Source organism: Anolis carolinensis, chromosome 5, assembly GCF_035594765.1.
Source record: "Anolis carolinensis isolate JA03-04 chromosome 5, rAnoCar3.1.pri, whole genome shotgun sequence".
In the NCBI taxonomy this organism is placed as follows: Eukaryota; Metazoa; Chordata; class Lepidosauria; order Squamata; family Dactyloidae; genus Anolis; species Anolis carolinensis.
The window spans coordinates 92,155,193-92,176,619 of NC_085845.1; the positions used below are offsets into that span (position 1 = coordinate 92,155,193).

A 21,427-nucleotide genomic window follows, 5' to 3' on the forward strand; every position below is an offset into this window, starting at 1 on the left:
GATTAACTGAAACATTAATGCTGGCTCCCAGTGACAAAGAACTCTTGCCACACCTTGGACTCTACACAGATATATATTCTTTCCTTTCCTGACTTAGTTTATCCATACCTCACAACCTCTGAGGATGCCTGCCATAGATGTGGGCGAAACGTCAGGAGAGAATGCTTCTGGAACATGGCCACACAGCCCGAAAGACATACAACAACCCTGTGATTCTGGCCATGAAAGCCTTCGACAACACATTGAACATCTCTACGGGGAGAAATTGTTCCAAGACACACGGAGATTGGAAAAACTAAGGACCAGGAAAGCACATCTACTGTGCTCTCTGACCTTCCTTCTACGCTGCAGAGACACAGATACCATCCCACAATTTCTTGCAGCCAAAAGGACCTTCAAAACACCACAGGCTCATCGCATTTACAACCGCCTGGAACGCAACCTCTTGAGAGAGAGAATCCACACCATCCGTAAAGAACTCGCAAACACAGACAAAGAACTGCTGCACCTCCACATCAACATCAGCCAAAAGATGAATACCCAGGACTGGGATAAAATAGACAGCCTTACCTACAAGAAAATGGAGAAAGACATGGTTCTCCACACCAAGAGACAAAAACAAAAATTTGACAAATGCCGTAAGCAACAGCCAAAGCCAGAACTGGATAAATCACGGACCATCATCAACCTGACAGACAGACAACTCACTGAAGACCAAGTATCCATTCTAGAAAAAGGAGGAAATTTTGCAGTCACCACCACCAGGATCCCAGTAGAAAACATCATCGCCAATGTTGAATCAGCAATTTACCAGCTCCCTGAGGAAGAAGCAGAGGAGGTAAGAATGGAAACAGCAAGGATCCTGAGAAATGCAAAACTCCCCCCCAGCAACATAACGAGAAAAGAAAGACAGGCCATCAAAGATCTCAACTCAGATCCTGAAATCATCATTCTTCCAGCTGACAAGGGGAATGCCACAGTAATCATGGAAACAAAACAATACAAAGAAAAAATCAGACAACTTCTAGATCCCACAATTTACAAGAAACTGAAACAAGACCCCACTAACAAAATCACCAGAAAAACGAACACTCTAATCAAGAACTCCTCCATTAACTTTGACATACGCCAACAGCTGTGCAAATCAGAAGCCCTCCCACCCAGGCTTTACGGACTCCCCAAAATCCACAAGGACTCCATCCCACTCAGACCCATTGTAAGTGCCATTGGATCGCCGACTTACAACCTGGCAAAATTTCTGGCTACACAGCTACAAACCCACATTGGGCTCACTGCACATTATATCAAGGACTCTACACACTTTATAGAAAAGATCAGCAACCTCAATCTAAGCACCAAGGACATCCTGATCAGCTTTGATGTGGTGTCCCTTTTTACCAAAGTCCCAGTAGCTGACACCCTCACACTAATCAAACAAAACTTCCCAGAAGACATCACAGCCCTGTTTCACCATTGCCTCACCACTAGCTACTTTCAGTGGGACACTGGATTCTATGAACAGAAGGATGGAGTGGCCATGGGGAGCCCTCTCAGCCCAGTAGTAGCAAATTTCTATATGGAATACTTTGAAAAACAGGCCCTAGAAACAGCACCAAAAAAGCCAACTGTTTGGTTCAGATACGTAGATGACACCTTCACAATTTGGAGCCATGGAGAGGAAGAACTCAGCAAGTTCCTGGACCATCTTAACAGCATCCACCCAAACATCCAATTCACCATGGAAAAAGAAAAGGAAGGAAAACTGCCATTTCTAGATGTTCTGGTCATCCGCAAACCCAATCAACAATTGGGCCACACAGTTTACAGAAAACCTACACATACAGATAGATACCTTCATAAAAACTCCAACCATCACCCAAGTCAAAAAAGGAGCACAATCAAAGCCCTGACAGACCGTGCACAAAGAATCTGCGAACCTCACCTCCTCCAAGGTGAACTCAACCACCTAAACTGGGCTCTACAGGCCAATGGATACTCCACCACAGACATCAGAAGAGCTGCAAGGCCAAGAACAAGCCATGAGAGTCAAGACAAAGATCCACCCAGAGGAAAGGTGTTCTTACCATACATCAAGGGAACTACTGACCGCATAGGGAAGCTGATGAAGAAGCACAACCTACAAACTATCTACAGACCCACGAAGAAAATCCAACAAATGCTACGGTCAGCGAAGGACAAGAGGGATCCTCTCTCTTCTGCAGGAGTCTACCGGATACCATGCAGCTGTGGACAAGTCTACATAGGGACCACCAAACGCAGCGCCCAAACAAGAGTCAAAGAACATGAAAGGCACTGCAGACTAATTCAACCAGAGAAATCAGCCATAGCAGAGCATTTGATGAACCAGCCTGGACACAGAATACTATTTGAGAACACAAAAATGCTGGACCATTCTAACAACTATCATGTCAGACTACACAGAGAAGCCATTGAAATCCACAAGCATGTGGACAACTTCAACAGAAAGGAAGAAACCATGAAAATGAACAAAATCTGGCTACCAGTATTACAAAACTCCAAAATCAAAACAGTAGATGGGAACCAACACAATGAGGACTTGACTGAACAAAGGATGCCCCCAGGCAAGGGACAAAACATTTCCAGTGCCAATTAGGGTGATTAACTGAAACATTAATGCTGGCTCCCAGTGACAAAGAACTCTTGCCACACCTTGGACTCTACACAGATATATATTCTTTCCTTTCCTGACTTAGTTTATCCATACCTCACAACCTCTGAGGATGCCTGCCATAGATGTGGGCGAAACGTCAGGAGAGAATGCTTCTGGAACATGGCCACACAGCCCGAAAGACATACAACAACCCTGAACTCATTTGAATGAAATATTTCTACAAAATTTGTTTCATCACTTGAATATGTGAAGAAAAGCACTGTACAAATACATTACATGGGCATTCATGGGATGGAAGAGGTTAACAACCATACATTAATAGAAAAGCAAAATGATCAAGTATTTGTGGACATGTCTTGTGTAGCATCTTTTAATGTTCAGTCCTCACAGTCATTCAGAATAAAAATGTTCTTGAGATAACTTTCTGGCTAGACAGACTGCCATTTCAATATGCACGTTTATTTCCCTGAAGTGCCAGGTGAAATATGCTTTTCTGTACATAGAGGATGTGGCTTTCTTGGAGTCCAGGAATGCTAATCATCATTAATCAGGCAGCTCCCCTTCTCAGAGGACCTATGTTCACAGGTGTGGTTGGCAGAGGGTCACACTACTCCTCCAGATGCTGCCAGTTCAAAGCCAGCAAATCATATTCCCAAAATGTGTGGACTGGAAGACTGTGCTCAGTTTAGAGCCAGCTTAGCTAAGTGCAGCCTGTGCTATGGAATTAGAATCATAACTGCCAATTTTAGTAGGACACAAAAGGAGTTAGTTTTATTCAATGAACTGAATGCCATAATCAACTCATTACAGGCAGTTGACATTGAGAGGGTGACCTTATGCTCATTTCTCAGGTTAAAACATACTGCAATTTATAACTGCAAGAATAATGTCACAGGCTGGAAAAGGTGACAATTTTATTTAGCTTAGAAAACATCTAGCAGTGAAAAATTAATGCAGAAATGTTTACTATCAATAGATAAGATGCATGGGATGCAAATTTCCTATGAAATTCATATAAAGCTAGTGAAGTTGGGTGACCAACTTTTAGCCATTCAGTTGAAACAAATTTTGTGCATTTTTAGTGCTGTGGCAGTAAACAAAATGTTAAACAAAACAGTTTATTATTTATCACTGCCTTCCCAAAGACAGTGAAGGCAACCCCATGATGCACTTACAGCCTTAAGAATGGTGAGTTGATATTGTCTTGTTTGAATGGCATTGAAATGGTGCCAATTGTTAGTCACTCTGAGTCCCTCAATGAGGAAGAGAGGGCAGGATATAAAACAAAGTAAAAATAGTTAGCCTATTATGAATATGATGAACCCTAAATAATTCAAAAGAGGACAATGTTCGAGGCAGGAAATGATACAAAGACAATTTCTATATCAAAACTCCTTTATGGATCTCCCCCCTTGAGGCAAACCAAAGAAGGGAAATGAGTGGAGAAGACTGGCCCACATATAAAGATATTATAAAAAGACAAAATGGAAACTTTAGACTGAAAACACAAGCAGAACTCAATCTATCTCATAGAATAATAGAATCATAGAGTTGGAAGAGACCTCATTGGCCATCCAGTCCAACACCTTGTCAAGAAGCAGGTAATCGCATTCAAAGTACCCTTGACAGATGGCCATCCAGCCTCTGCTTAAAAGCCTCCAAAAAAAGGAGCCTCCACCACACTCCAGGGCAGAGAGTTCCACTGCCGAACAGCTCTCACAGTGAGGAAGTTCTTTCTAATGTTCAGGTGAAATCTCCTTTCCTGTAGTTTAAAGCCATTGTTCTGCGTCCTAGTCTCCAAAAATATTTCTTGGTTTCAATATATACAAATAAGAGAATATTATAATAAAGATAAAAGAAAGAATTCATGGACAAAGAAGTCTTTTGGGATCAAATAATGAAGTCACAAAATAAAATTATTACAAAAATTTACAAGAAGTTACTAGACTGGTAAATGGAAAAAGAAATAGTTAAAGAATGTATGGTGAAATGGGCATCAAATATGGGGCATACTATTAGCTTGAACAAATGGGAAAAGCTTTGAAACTCTAAATTGAAATCAGAGGCGGTCCAACCATAAGGCGAACTAGGCATTTGCCTGTGGCGCCATCGACCTGGGGGCACCATCGTCCTGGGAGGAGGGCGCCACTCTCCGCCTCCTTCTCCTTCAGGTCTCCTGGCGGCCGCGCTGGGCCTCCCACTGCCCGTGCTGGGCCTTCCGGCCAGCGCGGGCCCGCCTTCACACCACGTGAGCCCACCTTTGGGACCTTCAGAGATTGTGAGGTCTGTGGGAACTTGGAAGCTAGGTATGTGGGGTTTATATATCTGTAGAAAGTCCAGGGTGGGAGAAAGAAGTCTTCTTTGAAGCAGGTGTGAATGTTGTAATTAATCACCTTGATTAGCATTTAATGGCCCTGTGGCTTCAAGGCCTGGCTTCTTCTTGCCTGGAAGAATCTTTTTTTGGGAGGTGTTAGCTGTCCCTGATTGTTTACTGTCTGGATTTCTTCTGTTTTCAGAGTGTTGTTCTTTATTTATTGTCCTGATTTTAGAGATTTTTTTAAATACTGAGGGCTATCTGGGTTATCTAAGTCCACACTGCTCTATATCCCTGTTCAATGTTTAGTGCTAAATTCGCAAATATAGTCATTCCTACATAACATTACCATGTATTGAACTGCTTTTTCTATTGATTTGTTGTAAAACATGATGTTTTGGTGCTTAATTTGTAAAATCATAATGTAATTTGATGTTTAATAGGCTTTTCCTTAATCCTTCCTTATTATCCAACATTTTCACTTATCCAACGCTTTTATTTTTCAGTGATTGGTTTAGGGGGGGGGGCGCGCCAAAATTCTGTTCGCCTACACTTGAAAAATACCTAGGGCCGGCTCTGATTGAAATACACATACGCATATGAGTGAAAATATAATTGATATAAAATGTTATACCAGTGGTACATTACTCCCAATAAATTAGGAAAATGCTATAAAAATCTAGATGCAAAGTGCTGGAAATGTGCATCAGAAAAAGGCACCTTTTTCCACATATGGTGGGGTTGTTAAAAAGCCAAAAATATTTGAAAGTAATACACAAAGCAACTCAGAAAATTCTACAAGAAAAAATTCAATTCAAACCAGAATACTTTTTGTTGGGAATAATAGATGTAAAATTAGAAAGAAATAAAGATATACTCTTCTATTACTTAATAACAGCAGCTAGAATTGTTTATGCACGATATTGGAGAGTGGAAGAAACCCCGAGATTTAAAGAATGGCTGACAAAGTAACACAACAAATATCTTATCAACAAAACAATCTAAGAACTGTATTGATCAATTTGATCAATTTCATGAAACAAGAAAAGATGAAGATTTTACTATGAACAAGAACTAGAAACAAAAGAAATATCCTCTGAAGTACAGTGCTCCCTCACTTATTGCGGGGGTTAGGTTCCATTTGCAATAAGTGAAAATCCACGAAGTAGGGACACTATATTTATATTAATATTTATACATTATTTTAGTAGTTATACACTATTTTAAGTCTTTATCAACCAATCGTGTGTTGAAAAATCGCCTCTTCTCCTCCCGTTGCTGCTTGGACTCCTTTTATCTCCCTTTGGCTTCTCCTTCCTCCCTTCCTTAGGCTGTAAATTTTAATTTTTTATGATTTATAATAGTCTTTTAGAGTTTATTGAAAAACCGCAAAATAGCAAATCTGCAAAAAGTGAACTGTGAAGTAGTGAGGGAACATTGTATCATAAACATTAAAACCTAGAAATATAGAAGAACTATAGATTTGAACCCACGAGGAAGAGGGCTGGAAGTTACAAACTCCCCTACCCTTATTTGTGTTCACCCCCCTCCTTCCCTTCTTTTCCCTAATCCTAACCCCAACCTTACCCTTTCCCAACCCAACCTGTCTCCTTTAGTCCTCTCTGTCTCTTTACCTCTCCCTCCCTTTTATCTAATTTTAATGGAAAAACCTTAATAAAAGCTATAAAAAGAGGACAATGTTCTTAAATCCTTGTGTACCTATTGGAGATGGCAATTTCACTTTCCAGTGTGATAAATGTCACTTCCCCAATCCCCCCTTTTGTACTCATAATTTACTATTAAGATATAGCAGCTCTGTCCTACTGGAATAGTTTTATAGGCTCAATTTCTACCTGAAGCAAAACGTTTTTCTAACACCAGAAATGCAAGTGTGTATGTGTATGCACCTTTAAGACTTCTGATGACATATAGCAGCCCCCTGAATTTCATAGGGTTTTCTTAGGCAAGGCATACTCAGAGGTAGCTTTGCCAGTGCCTTCCTCTAAAATATAGCCTACCACACTTGGTATCCATTGCTTATGTTTCATCTAAGTACAACTCAGAACTGAACCTGCTTCGCCTCCAAGGTCAGACAGGATCTGGTGCCTTTAGGGTATTACATAAAGAGTAATGAGCAACTAGATCAGTTTGGAATGGCAACTGCTAATGCTGTCTTCTTTCCCCAGAAAGGCATACCATATATCTAATTGCTCCCAGTATAGTCAATAATAGCTAGATGTTTGCTAGATGTACTGCGCAAAACATATTTTCTGAGTAGAACATCCATAAATATCTTTCTGTTAATTTAAAACTACAGTAGAGTCTCACTTATCCAACATAAACAGGCCGGCAGAATGTTGGATAAGCGAATATGTTGGATAATAAGAAGGGATTAAGGAAAAGCCTATTAAACATCAAATTAGGTTATGATTTTACACCAAAACATCATGTTATACAACAAATTTGACAGAAAAGTAGTTCAATATGCAGTAATGCTATGTAGTAATTACTGTATTTACGAATTTAGCACCAAAATATCACGATGTATTGAAAACTGACTAAAAATGCGTTGGATAATCCAGAACGTTGGATAAGTGAGACTCTACTGTATGTTTTTCAGTATCATGTGATTACATGCTCAGGAATTCCAGGGCATTCATGGCAACCAAGGATCTGATATCTCTAATTAGCATCTCAGAGGGTCATAAAGGATCGCACTAAGAACAGCAATACAAAGGGTTCCTTTTTCTACAGATAGAGTAAGAAGGCTCTCTTTCTTTCTCTTCCCTCCTCAGCCCCTCTTGTTTTTCTCTCTTTGAATCATCTGAAAGAAATATTGCCAGCCAGCATGCTATTTATCTGAGCTCCATTTCTCTTGTGATAGCATGTCTTGCTTTGTTCCTGCTCAGCCTCAAGCAAGATATGAGTGTGTGTGTACATATATGAGAGAAAAAGAGAAAAGTTGCTACTTCCAACAAAATCTACTGTTAGAAAGCTTGTCTCATTAACTTCAAGCAGGAGTTGGCTTTCTTTCAGAAATCCTTCCTCCAAGCATCTCTGAGCTATCACTGTAACTGGAACCCTGGATGAACACAAAAAGCCTAATTAAAAGACAACATCTTAACTCTTTGTTGCTATTCATGACCCCATCTTCATAGAATGCTCCAGTTCACCAGTGTTCAGCGAGTGAGAATAAAGGCCTAAGACTCCTTATTTAGGTATCTGTCTCTTTCCTTGAAGGTTTTCAATCAACAGATGTAATCCATTTCCACCATAAGCTACTGAACTGAAAACTCTTCAGGCAGATCTCTCCACAGCAGCAGCAGGGAGCACACAAGCCATGGGTAAAAAGCAGCACATGGGCAGGAATTTGAGGAAACAGCACAACCTAGTGTGTGTTTCTTTTGCTGCGATCTGCAAAAAGATGCATAATGAAATCACTCCCATTGACTACCATCCTGGCTGAATGCCAAATAAGGAGTTAATTTATAGTCTCTTTTTCTACAAGTATTGATGATAATTCTGTGGTCTATTCTTTATTTGGTAATTATATACACACACACTCTTGCTTTTATCTTTGACATAAACCTTTTAATTGGCTCTGTGGCCCATGAAAACACTACAGGACAAATGCCTTTCATGAATTTGTTTTTCAGGTTTCCTTTAAGTAATATAGTTCTTGGGCTACAGTGGGGCTCAGCCGTCTTGACTACTATTTTCTGAAGGCTGAAGAGGGGAAATGTTGTTTAGGCTGTTTTAGCAATGTTTTTATTTTGGATAACAGGCAAGAACTAGGGCTAAGAGAGAAGAGACTTAGGACGTTATCACATGAGTATCCTAAAACAGGTTCTGTCATCAAAATCCATCTTACATGACACATGCCCAGCCCTTTTCCTTATTACTCCAAGTTTTATTGAAAGCACTTCGAGAAAGCTCGAAGTGTGTTTAATTATTCTAGCTCCAGGAATGAAACTCCTTCTAATCCATGCATTCCCTATCTTTGTACATGCTCCCTTTTTTGTTTTTGTTTTCGTATGAGAATGCAGAATTCTGAGAGTCCAGATTCTCGTGAGACTGGCTGTCTTAGAAGTTTGGACCTATGTACTTTTTTACTTCCTGGTTTTCAAAGAACAGGGACAACAAAAGTCTAGTTCTCCCTTGTCAAACTCTTAGAGACAGGCAATATAGAATGTTGTCAGTTTTAAAACTCAGATTCAGTTCTCCCTGTCTTCTTTCCAGTATATGTGCTGGTTGCATTTGAAAACTACAGTCAGTTTTCTTTGTTCCCCTCACAGCCTTATATCATCATTTACTTGAGTAGGTGAGTGAAAGGAAGGACATCTTTTGCAGAATATTTAAGGCCAAACTATGTTTCCATATAATCACCTGAATTTCCAGAGATATTCCTTTGATCATTCCAAGATTTGGAGTAAAATCCCACAGGATTATACCAGTACAGTATATCTCAGTACTTAAAACCATGCAGATAATTTTAATTTTCTTATAGTGTAGTTTCTCTTCACTTCAGACCACTTTGGGAAAAACTCTGAAACAAATACACAAACAAAAAATATTTTCTCATGGTAGACAAAGAAATAGCACAATAGTACTGACAACTCAGATGTAGCAGATAAATTGGGCACTTCCTTTGAGAGCAGAATAGGGAGTGGCCATTCTAGGATTATGGTGTTGTGGTTCAGTATTCCACATCTGTTCCTGTCTCATGTAGCTTCATTAATGTAATTGAAACCAAAATTTCTTAAGAGCCAGTTGAGAAGCAGCTAGGGAGCTGATTATGTGGTTTCTCTGTGGAACATTATTTCAGTCTGGAAATCAGCTGGAGAATATAAATAGCACTGTCTGTGTGTGCCACTGATATTCTTTAGAGATGGAAAAAAATATGTTGCCCACACCAGACCATCACTAATTGCTCATCTTATGGTTAGAGCTAATAGAGCAGCAATGTATGTTGCAGAGTCTTTTAATGGTGGACTAGTCTCACCACATTGACATGCTACACATTGCATGTTGGGTAATACTTATAGAAGGAAATGTTAAAGAAAAAAAAAGAGAAAATGGTTAAAACAAACCCCTCTGGAAGAAGCTATTTAGACAAAGTAGAACTGATAAAGTATTCCAGTGGTACCAGAAGGGTCTTCAGATATCTCACATTACCCCCTTGCACAATTTTGCATTGGTGCCTGAACATGTACAGCAAAGATGGGCAAACCGCAATTCCCCAAATGCTTATTAATGCCCACACACATCTGGTAGACCCCCAAACACCTGCAAGCCACAAAAAATGTTAAAAATCTAAAAGGCTTCCAATACTACCTGCTGGTTTCTTTAATGACACCAGGAGTAAAGCCAAAGTAGAACCAGATGAGTTAATAAATGAAGCCTGACTAGAATCAAACTAGAGTATGAGGATTGGGTGGGACAAAGATAGAATTCTGTAAAGTTCTGAATGAAATCAGAATATATCCACCAAGGAGCAGAGAGATTTGAATCTGAAATGCATGGATTTTTAGAATTGGTGAAGAGACAAAATACAGCACTATACAGTTTTTCTGGTTATTCTCAAGGAACATACATCTAGCCTCTGGCAGAAAACTATGGAGATTCTTGCATGAGGCTAATAGCATGTGTTAAAATTTCCTTAGTCACAAATGGAAATACTCACAATCATGTTGTAAAGCCACCTCAAACATTGTTGTAAAGTCACCTCAAACTAGTTTGTAACTCATTAGATAGCAGAACCCCAACTGGCTGACCAACGAAGATTCATAATCAGAAACAAAGTGTTCAGTGAAGTTGAACTTGAAGAAATCCAGAATATTTGCAAAGCAAATTACCATCAGACCACAGCACAGACAGCAGCAGAGACTCCAGCAACACTTGGAATGGTGGAACAGATTGAACCAGAAGACAGTGTGGAGCTTTTGCAAGAATTTGAAGAACCAGCACTTGAAACACCTGTTGAACCACCAGGAACCTTGACAGCAAGACAACAAGAGCTCAAGGATAAGATTGTGGCTCATGCTGCAGCAAATGCAATAAGAAAGCAGTGCCCAAGAGACACCTGGTGCCTCTCATGAAAGATGTGAATACAGTACTCTCCACTGTCCAGATAACCTCAATTGAACAAACAAACCAGTATGCCTACAGTGCAGCAGTGATAGTAACAGAAGAGCTTGGGCTCCTACAACCAAAGCAGCCCCAAAGAAAATCGACTGGAAAACCAAAGTGGAAGGTCAGACTAGAGTTGAAAATCAAGAAACTTAGATCAGATGCAAGTAACCTCAAAAATATGAAAGAGAAGAAACTGAAGAATGACAAAATCAAGCAATACCTGATCAGAAAGTACTGGCTGAACACCAGAAAAATTGAAGAAGCTTTGGAAATCGTGAAAGAACAAATTACAGCAACAGCCAGAAAAATTGAAATATATGATGCCAGAATCATCCAGTACAGACAAAATCAACTGTTTCAATCAGACCAAAGACAGTTCTACCAGAGTCTGAACCAAACAACAGACACAGTAACCATAAAGCCAGAGAAAACTGCAACAACGAAGTTCTGGAAAGAGCTTTGGGAAAATAATAAGAACTACAACAAAAACGCTGGGTGGATAAAGGAGTTTGAAGGAGAATTTTCACAGAGCAAAATGGAACAGATGGAAATAACAACTGAAATGATCAGCAAACGAGTGCAAAAAGTCAAGAACTGGACATCGCCTGGTAGTGATCAACTTCTTGGATTTTGGCTCAAACATCTGATTAGTTTACATGGAAAAATGGCCCAACAATTCAATGCAATACTGCAGAAAGGAAATATCAGTGAATGGCTGGAAGAACATACCTGATACAAAAGGATCCAGCAAGAGGAGCAGCACCAGGAAACTACAGGCCAATAACGTGTCTGCCCACCATGTTTAAACTACTGACTGGCACCATAGCTGACAAAATTCAAGACTACCTTGAAGAAAAAAACATCTTGCCAGATGAACAGAAAGGCAACAAATGGAAAAGCAGAGGCACAAAAGACCAGTTATTAATTGACAAAATGATTCTGGAGAATAATAATAATAACAACAACAACAACAATAATAATAATATTATTATTATTATTATTATTATTATTATTATTATTATTATTATTATTATTATTATTATTATTATTATTACAGTGCTTGCATGGCATGAAAATGTGGAAGTAATTAACTGTGCAACTGCATACTCTCCCAGAGACAATGATGAAGTCTTGTTAGCATGAGTGAAGTCTCAGAGTTGTGCAATTATTCGCGGAGGGGGTGAATGGATGAGGAGGGGAAAGGTACAGATTGGGAGGAGTTACATCTGAATAGCTGTGGTAAGCTAAAAGTGCTTTCAGCAAACGGTATGAAAAGTGCTTACAGCAAACTGTAAGAGTGGCTATCTTGGCATGCTCTGGCTCTCATTTTGATGGGTTTGCAATGCCAGAACATTGTGCAGCAAAGTCCTAAGTTTTACCTCCATCTTTCCACAGCACCAGCCTGAGCTCCAGATAGCCTATGGGAGACACCACACACACACACACACACATATATATACACACACACGCATACATACACACACACACACACATATGCTGGTCAAACAAATCAGAGGCAGGGCAAATTGATTTTGGAACTCCTTCCTATTGCCTGACCTGGAATTCTCTGCCAAATCAACCAGTCCTCAAAAAAGAAATGATTGAGAAACTGTACCTCCCAATGAACAGAAGGAGATGCTTATATGCAGCAGCTCTGTGTTTCATCGATGGGAGTAATTATAATCATTATGGTGAAAACACAGAGGAGTTATTGAACAGTCACACTGTTTAAGTACTTACTAATTATACAACACAGAGTACAAGGGCAGCCCAGATTGACTCTCACTCAGAATAGATGGAGCCTGTGGCATCCCCTAAATTAGAAAATCTTCTTCAAATGATAACCTTAAGTAACTGCACCCTTTGGAAACAGCTGTGCAAGAATTAGAACTTAACTGAATTATTTGTAAATGGCTCAATTTTTATTAGCAGTCTCCAGTGGAAAGAAATCTGAGTGGAAGAAGAAGCACAATTATTTCTTATGCCTTAACAGTCTAACAAATCTGAATGTAAGAGAGAAATGGGAAGTTCTGGTTCATTCGCCATCCTGGTCCTGCTTATCTGCCTGACCATGGAAGATGAGAAATGCTTTTTTCCAAACAACACAGACACATTTTTGTATGCAATGATGCCTCCAGAAAGAATGCAACCTTCCAGTACAAATTGAGGAAGCCAGCTCGATAATCTCAAAGAATGCCACTGATACGTATATTTGGGAGGATGGTGCTCTGAAAGACCACTTATCTGTGGACATGTGAATCCCCAGAAACAGGAGACATACATACATACATACATACACACACACACACACACACACACACATACATATACATATATTTATATATGGTTTCATTATCTTTGCTAATGGTGTGAACAAAATCTGTTATTTGCTGTAAGATCAAAGCCACTATGACATCCAGAAAAATGTTTTGTTTGCAGTAACAGCACACATGTTTGGAAAGAACTTTTAAAATAGGAACATTAAAAGCAGACTTTTTGGGAGGACTGGATGAGAAATAAATAAATATTTAGCTTTATTCAGTCTTATATTTTTGTAATTGAAGGTTGACATGGTTTATCTTGTTCACTTACACGTTTGCAATACCCCATGTCTAAACATACAAATTTGAACAAACTGAAAATTAAGCAGACAGAAAGACATAAAATATCAATGTTATCCAAAGCACCAAATTCTGGAAAATAAGATTTAACTTGAGATAGCAACAGCAAAAATTGTATGTGGCAGTATGAGAATTCTCTAAAATGACATTTACAGTTGAGAATATTACTTAACTGGGACAGAAAATGAATTATTACTGACTATAGACTAGAAGACAAATCTCAGTAGGCAAAAAAACAAAAAAACAAAACCCCAATATACAATACTGAAAATGCAGTTTGAAGAGTAGGATACTTAAAAGGTTTATGCAACTGAATATTACTTAGTACACATCACCGTTCAATTGACTAGTATTCTTTATTTCTTGTCTAATATTGATTAAAAATAATATGCCATTTATGGAGAATCATGGATTTCAGAACACTTGAAGTATATAAAATCACACATAAGGAGTCACAGGAAAATAATTGCTTTCCACTTCTTAGTCTAGAGAGTATATATGTTATATTAAATGTCAGGAATTGTGTGAAGGTTGAAAACTACATAGAAATATTGACAATACAAGTGACAGCATTGACTGCACAGATATATTTGGTGTCTGGCATGTCCTATTGAATTGCATTTCAAAATAGACACATATGTGGAAGACTGAAATCATGGATAAATCAATGTTATTGAGAGTACATGAAAGGAACAATTTGGTTAAATGCATAAATAGTTTCTAGGCAATTTTAAATGCTCATTACCTTAAAGAAATCCCCATCAAAACACTCTATACAAACCTATGAGAAAATAATTCAGAAAACTATAAACAAAATGAATGCTTATTTTTTGTAATTTTGGTGATAAAAACCCTTTGTAAGAGTATTAATGGAATTCTAAGATAATGTGTTGATTTAATCTTGGAATTAACTAGACCAAAGAGAGAGAGAGAAGTCCACTTCACCTCTGTCATATGAGCTACTGATAAACAGTTGCACTGTTGGGGTTGCCTAAGAATCTCATCAACCATAGTTCAAATTTATGAGAACACATTCCTCTCTTGTTTCCTTTCCCTCGAGATAATGGATCACACTCCTGAAAAGTACAGAAACATCTCATAATTGCAGCAATTATACTTTTGACTCTTAGGCCTTTTGAGTCTTACATCTTACAAATACTGAATCTGAGGGGAAAATTCTCCAAGTGTCTTTTAAAAATGAAAGGGGGAATTACTGAATTGAGCAAGTTATTTCTGATGAAATGTCAGTGTGGTTTTATCATGACTTATTATATAAGGACATATAATAGTCTAGAGACAGACTAATTATAAGGCAGTGATCCTTTAGCCTTGGGTAGAATTTTAAATCTTATGATAAACAGAACACATTTCCCCATAATATACATATTTCTGTATGAGTAATTATCTTATCCAGTGCGGTCAAGGGTTGTTCCATGGAAAACAAAGGAAATATTTTGCTTCTTATGTTCTTAATTACTACTGGAGAACTATGTAAAAATAAAGCAAACCTTTTTCATCAAGGCTGTTTTTTTATTATATGTCAGGTTTACTTTTTAAAAAAGAAGCAGCAAAATTGGGTGACATTGTTGTCAGTCAAGTCACACAGTGGTGCATCATATATTTACTCTGGGACTGCCAACCATCTTTATTTGTTTGTGCAGAGAAGAGTGGACCGGAGAGATGAACCCTGAACTCAAGGCATGTGTTGATTGGAGGGTAAAAATCAATGGAAAAGAGCCAGATGCATTACGGGGACAAGGTAATGACCACGAGACATTGTGGAACTTGGTCGAGGACAAGCAAATTCAGCAACCCAATGGGTTATAAAAAGACTGTCTCTCAGCCTTTTGGCTCAAACATTGCGCTGGTATTTTATTTCATATACATATTGTCTCTCCTGCAAAGACACGAGTGAAGCATAGAAGCTGTGCTTAATTTTCACTCATACAGTAAATCTCTGTTTAGACTGTACTAAAGAGGTGGATCTCTCATTACTAAATTCTTCTTTACATCCAATACCCTTCAGTATACATATAAATCAGGGTATTAGGGAGCTGGCTGCCAGCTTATCCTTTTCCTTGATGTGTCAGTTTCATACATCTGTGGATCTGTTTTTAACATACAAGGCAGTCTCTTTGGCAAAGTCCAGACACTGATTTACCACTTCAGTGAGACTTACTCAAGTTTCAATGGAGTAAACATAGCTATCCTTGCAAGAGGCAGCAAGCATGTCTCTCCTTTGTCTATTTGCAGTTGACAGTGATGCTCTCTGTGATCAATCACCTGAGCTCTGCAAACAGGTCATAGTATACTGGAGAGGTTATAGTAATGCAACATTTTAAATCAACCTGTCTTCTGTCCAACTGAAAACTTCCATTGATTAATGGCACCACAAGACTGAAAAATGAGAGAGAAAGCTTGAATGTGCATACAGGCACCCAAGTAGATTAAATAATTTATCATTCCATAATTAAGGAGGGGCAACATCTTTTCCTTGAAACTCCTAGAAGTTCTGAATAGATTCCTATTCCCCCTGAAGGCAACAATGGGGGGGGGGGGGGGAGTCACAAAACAATTGATACAGATGAATGGCCTGTTTCTTGGAGATGGGGGAGTAGTGAATTGTACCCCCTGCATTTAATGCAACATACATACATGTGCTGCAAATAATGAGCTCTCATGGACACAATTTGACACTTATTTCATTGCTATAAAATGCAAACTAATTTTCTATCCCCTGTTGTTTTGATATCAAGATATCTGAGGTCAAGTAAATTTAATACTGAGTAAAGCATCACATCAATTAATTTTCTTTCAAATTAAGACATAAGAAAGCATCATTTCATGTGATCCATTAGAGCTGTAGCACAGAAACATTATGAGGACAGGAGTGTGTTATACCTTTGAATGAACCACTCTCATAATGTTCAGATCCTACTTTGCCTATGGATGTAGTGATACAGTGGGGAGGGGGGGGGAGGCTTCTCAGAAGTTTTCAAGGAAGATGAGTTTAATTAAAAATAGAGCCCAATGCATGAGTTCCAACAGCTCAAGCAAGAACTGAAAATGTTATTTGTCCAAGTTCTGTCCAAACATTATTTCTGTTTCCAGTTCCTCTAAAGGCCCTTCCAGATAGGCCAAAATCCCGAGAGGCACTGGAATTTTAAATCCCAGTACTTTTTGGGATTGAGGCCCAAACCCTAGGATTTCCCCTCCCCTCTCCAAAGCTCCTGACACTTCAATTTTGGGAGAGTATTTAGAAATACCTACAAGAGGACTCTGGTGCCAAGATTCCAAAATTCCTGCGGATACAGCCATAATAGAACAGAATAATAATGACATAATTGTATAGCATGAAGGGTGCAAGAAACATTTCCAACCTCAAAGGAGGCTTTATTTATTCACTTACTTGATTTAAATCCTGCTTTACTCTGAATGGGACTCAAAGTGGCCTATAATATAAATGTATGTACAGTATGTTCAGTTTAACAGACTTAAGCAGACCCTTCACATCTTAGTGACATAAACATTAATGCCTTTAGGAACCCATGTATCCAGAGACACCGAACATAAGAAGCTGCTTCTGTAAATGTAGATTTTATTGAGCTAGATGAACTAATGGTCCGTTTCGGCGGGGGGGGGGGGGGATCAGAAGGTTCAGACCATCAGAAAACACTACAACTCCAAACTCCATCAGTGTTCACATTTGGGCATATTGAATATTTGTGCCGAGTTTGATCCAGATCAATCATTGTTTGAGTCCATACTGCTTTCTGGATGTTGGTGAACTACAACTCCAAAACTAAAGGTCAATGCCCACCAAACCCTTCCAGTATTTTCTGTTGGACATGGGAGTTCTGTGTGCCAAGTTTGGTTCAATTCCATCGTTGGTGGAGTTCAGAATGCTCTTTGATTGTAGGTGAACTATAAATCCCAGCAACTACAACTCCCAAATGACAAAATCAATCCCAACCTCACCAGTATTCAAATTAGGGTGCACTGGGTATTTTTGCCAAATTTGATCCAGTGAATGAAAATACATCCTGCATATCAGATATTTATATTACAATTCAGAACAGTAGCAAAATTACAGTTATGAAGCAGCAACAAACATTTTATAATTGGGGGTCACTACAACATGAGGAATTCTATTAAGAGGTCACAGAAGGTTGAGAACCACTGAGATAGACCATTGGTAGGTCTAGCTCGGTACAATTTACATCACAGATAGGCAAATTGCAGCCTACAAACTATTTGAGGCTCCTCAGCCTCTGCCTCCTGCAGACTGAATGATGCTATACACAACTCTCCAATTTCCCAAATCTTAAAAGAAATTGTTCATTGAATAGTAAATTACCTCCCCCAGAAACCATACTGCTGAATTCCTCTTCTAAAATGGCCAAAAAAAGAAGAGAAATTAATTTTTGGGCCATTTTGGGACACTTTATTTAATTAACTTGGGTAGTACAAAAGCATGGAAGGGGATAGGAAGAAAGATCCAGGGGAGGGCAAAATGGTCCAAAGAAATTGCTTACCCTGGATCTACTCTAAAAGATAATGAATCTTCAGGTTTTCATATGGGGGTGGTCTTGCCACATGTGGACTGGAGATGCTAGAGTAAACTCTAGCGGAAATGATCTGAACATTTTCTACAAACCTACATAGCTTGTTGCCTTGTGTGTCCTGGCAAAGGAGCGCATAAATTACAATGTTCATGAGACACTTGCAGAAGATAGCAAGCCCCACATCAAGTCTTTTTATATCATGTAGTTTTATGTTTCTCGGGTCAACCAATAATGTGAAGAGGCAGCAAAACACCCAAGGGCCAAGATCTTTAAAAGGGCAGAAATCTCTATAGCCATAATAATGCATTATCACCATGTCTGTCTCTGTGCAGAGCTATCCCTTTCAACAGATGTTATTTTCCCCTTATGTAATGAGGTTCTGGATGTTCCATTGTGCAAGAAACCATGGTCCACTGCACAATAGGTTTGACTCATTCAGACATGCCTCTGACAGAGACGAAGAGTATATTACAATCATTCAGATCTTATGCTTTTTTGAATTCTGTGATATAGTTTTTGGCTCCAAAATGCACATGAAAATGCACATTTCAGATGGAAATGCATATTTTGAAAGGAAATGTTATAAAAGTTATAGAGACTTTACAATTTTTAAACTTTCCTAAAAATTCATGTGGAAAAAGGATGGAAAAAGTGTGTAACTGAACATATATGAGAGTAATGAATTAGAAACAAGACTCTCCATTCATTCCAAGTATGAAACAAGTAAAAATTAAAGATTTAGATAAAACAGAGAACTCAAAAGAGACATTAATGTTATTAATTCAAGTTGAAATCAAAACCCACAGGATCAGACAATTTTAGTTTTGGGAGCTCAGCACCTCTCCCTTCTGTACAGCAGTTTATGAAGAAAGGCACTTAATACTGCATGCTGGATGGTAAATTAAAGATTCAAGTCCCAGGATCATCATGACATTTACAAGGTGGCTTTACAGAGGTAATAGGATTAACAGCATAGTCTGGATTTGAAGAGGAAGCTATGAGATAGCACACTTACCTTACAGCACATTTACTAATTTCATTCTCCTTTTTCCTCTATGTTTAAGGCACGGGTCAGCATCAATGTTAACCATGAACAAGATTAACTAATTTCCCTACTCAGTCATTTTCATAGTAGAACAAGGTGCTTGATTTAGTCTCAACTGCAGAAAATGTTAGTAGCAATTTATCCCTTCAATACACTTTAAGATGAGGGCAGGAATTGTTCTCTTGTGGGTAAGGTTGCGAGGCTTTGAGATATATGAACCAAAATCTGCAACCAATGATACACTTCGTTATTGTTTTTGTATGATTTCAGCTGTGCTAAAATCATGAGTTCTGGTGGCCTGGAGTGGAGTGTCTAGCTAATCCAGAAGGCCAAATCAGACACAGATGGGTTAGAAGGCAAACCCAATGGCAAAAGAGGATGTTGGTGGAGAAAGAACTCCAAAGTACTGACATACCCCAACTGTGATCACATGCATTTATTTATAGTACATTTAACAGAAATTAAAAGCAGTACAGAAAAACTGAAAATCGCCACGCTGTTTTCCCATTTGTCCTGGAGAGTGTTGGCTAGGATCCAGAGTCTCAGGGGAGGAGGTATGGATCTACTTATGCCTCTGAACCTATGAGAGATGAGACAGGAAATGTAATAAACTATCATTTATAGATTTCAAATATTTTGTCTGTTTTCAGTCTTTCTCAGAAACTGGGTGTGTCTAGGTGGAATATGGTTTGATGGGTGGTTGATGTGTCCTAATGGTCCAATGATGATGTACCCAAGGTGTTTAAGGCACCTTTTGTTACATACAATGGAGGATTCACAGAGAGGGTCTGAACAGGTATTAGAGATGAGGCAGTGTTCTCAGGGCTCACCTAGATCATATCATACCAGATACATAAAAGAAATTTGATTATGGTGATTTATCTGGGTGAGAAAAGTTTATCTGCTTTAAACTTGATTATTTGAGTCCCCACTGCCAGATAATCTTGGATAAACAGAAAATCTGGGATCAGATCCTGGGATATAGGGCCTGTCTGGAATGGCCCATAGGCCCCTTCCACACATCTGAATAAAATCCACATTGAACTGGATTATATGGCAGTGTGAACTCAGATAACCCAGTTCAAAGCAGATATTGTGGATTATCGCCTTTGATATTTTGGGTTATATGGCTGTACGGAAGGGCCCTTTGTCATTTGCTCTCCTCTTTCAGGATGGAGCCCATTATATGATGCATGTGTACTTCTAGTTGGGCTCCATCGGGAAAGGTGAGAGCAAGCAGTGCATGCTTCCTGTGTCACTGCCCGGCTTGTTCTCATTATCCTGAAGGCAACACTGGGATGGGGGTCGGGATAAATCATGTGGGGTGTGGAAAGATGGGTTATTCATGCTGCCACTGAGACCCCATGGATTTGCCACAAGTGTGATGAGATAGCTACTTGATTTGCTTCTTGGCTTGCTTTCCAGTTGCCCTAAGACATTTTGTGGCCACTGACAAAAAATATGATTCCATTCCTTTTGTGTAAATTAACAGAACGTAGCAGTTAAATTTGATAAAGGAGCAAAATCCTCTACTTCAGCTGGGAATAGTAGGCTATGGTAGATTATGAAGCTCAGGTTGCCTAGATCAGTTCTCCCACAACTGTTTCTGACTTCAGTTCTCAAAATCCTTGACGATGGTCATACTGGTTGGGATTTTTTGGAGGGGTATTCCAAAATATCCAGAGGAGCAAAGGCTGAGAATTATTGACTTGGGACATGCTAGCCTCTCATTCAGCAGAGGAAAACAGCCAGGGGAAGGGCTGCTCCTACTCCTTTCATGTCACCCAGAATCTGCTCCCTGAGGTAACCACCTTGCTCTGCCTGGTGTTTTCCACACAGCACAGAATGATATATGGGACAGCATCCAAGCCACAGATTCTTTGTCACGAACATAGATGGATGGATTAGGTATCCACATTTGTTCTGGTGCTTCCATTATGTTGCATACTACTTAACATTATGAGACTTAACTGTTGCTAACTTATTGCACATATATCACTACAAACATATGGGATAGTTACATAGGATTATTAAAGGCTGCAAAAAATTATATGGTTTGACATATTGCAATGCACAATTTATTTTTGCAAGAATATT

The 21,427-nt window shown here is 39.0% G+C and overlaps 2 protein-coding genes and 1 long non-coding RNA gene across 7 annotated transcripts in view; 2 read left to right on the top strand and 1 right to left on the bottom strand.

The window, feature by feature from the left end:
* Window positions 1-21,427, bottom strand: part of frmd4a (FERM domain containing 4A) — a 485,341-nt gene that overhangs the window by 338,012 nt on the left and 125,902 nt on the right. The window lies entirely within an intron of this gene.
* LOC134299744 (uncharacterized) lies at window positions 105-2,708 on the top strand. Its single transcript, XM_062983561.1, has one exon. It carries the CDS (start codon window positions 125-127, stop codon window positions 2,633-2,635), a length of 2,511 nt encoding a protein of 836 aa, XP_062839631.1. The 5' UTR covers window positions 105-124; the 3' UTR covers window positions 2,636-2,708.
* The window catches only part of LOC134299746 (uncharacterized), a 60,188-nt gene continuing 54,148 nt past the window's right edge, over window positions 15,388-21,427 (top strand). Inside the window, exon 1 of the long non-coding RNA XR_010006988.1 lies at window positions 15,388-15,479. This is a non-coding gene — a long non-coding RNA (uncharacterized LOC134299746). The remainder of the gene's footprint in view (window positions 15,480-21,427) is intronic.

What these genes read in the sequence shown, in the direction of transcription:
- LOC134299744 (XM_062983561.1), top strand. Translation starts at nt 125, where the DNA reads ATGCCTGCCATAGATGTGGGCGAAACGTCAGGAGAGAATGCTTCTGGA.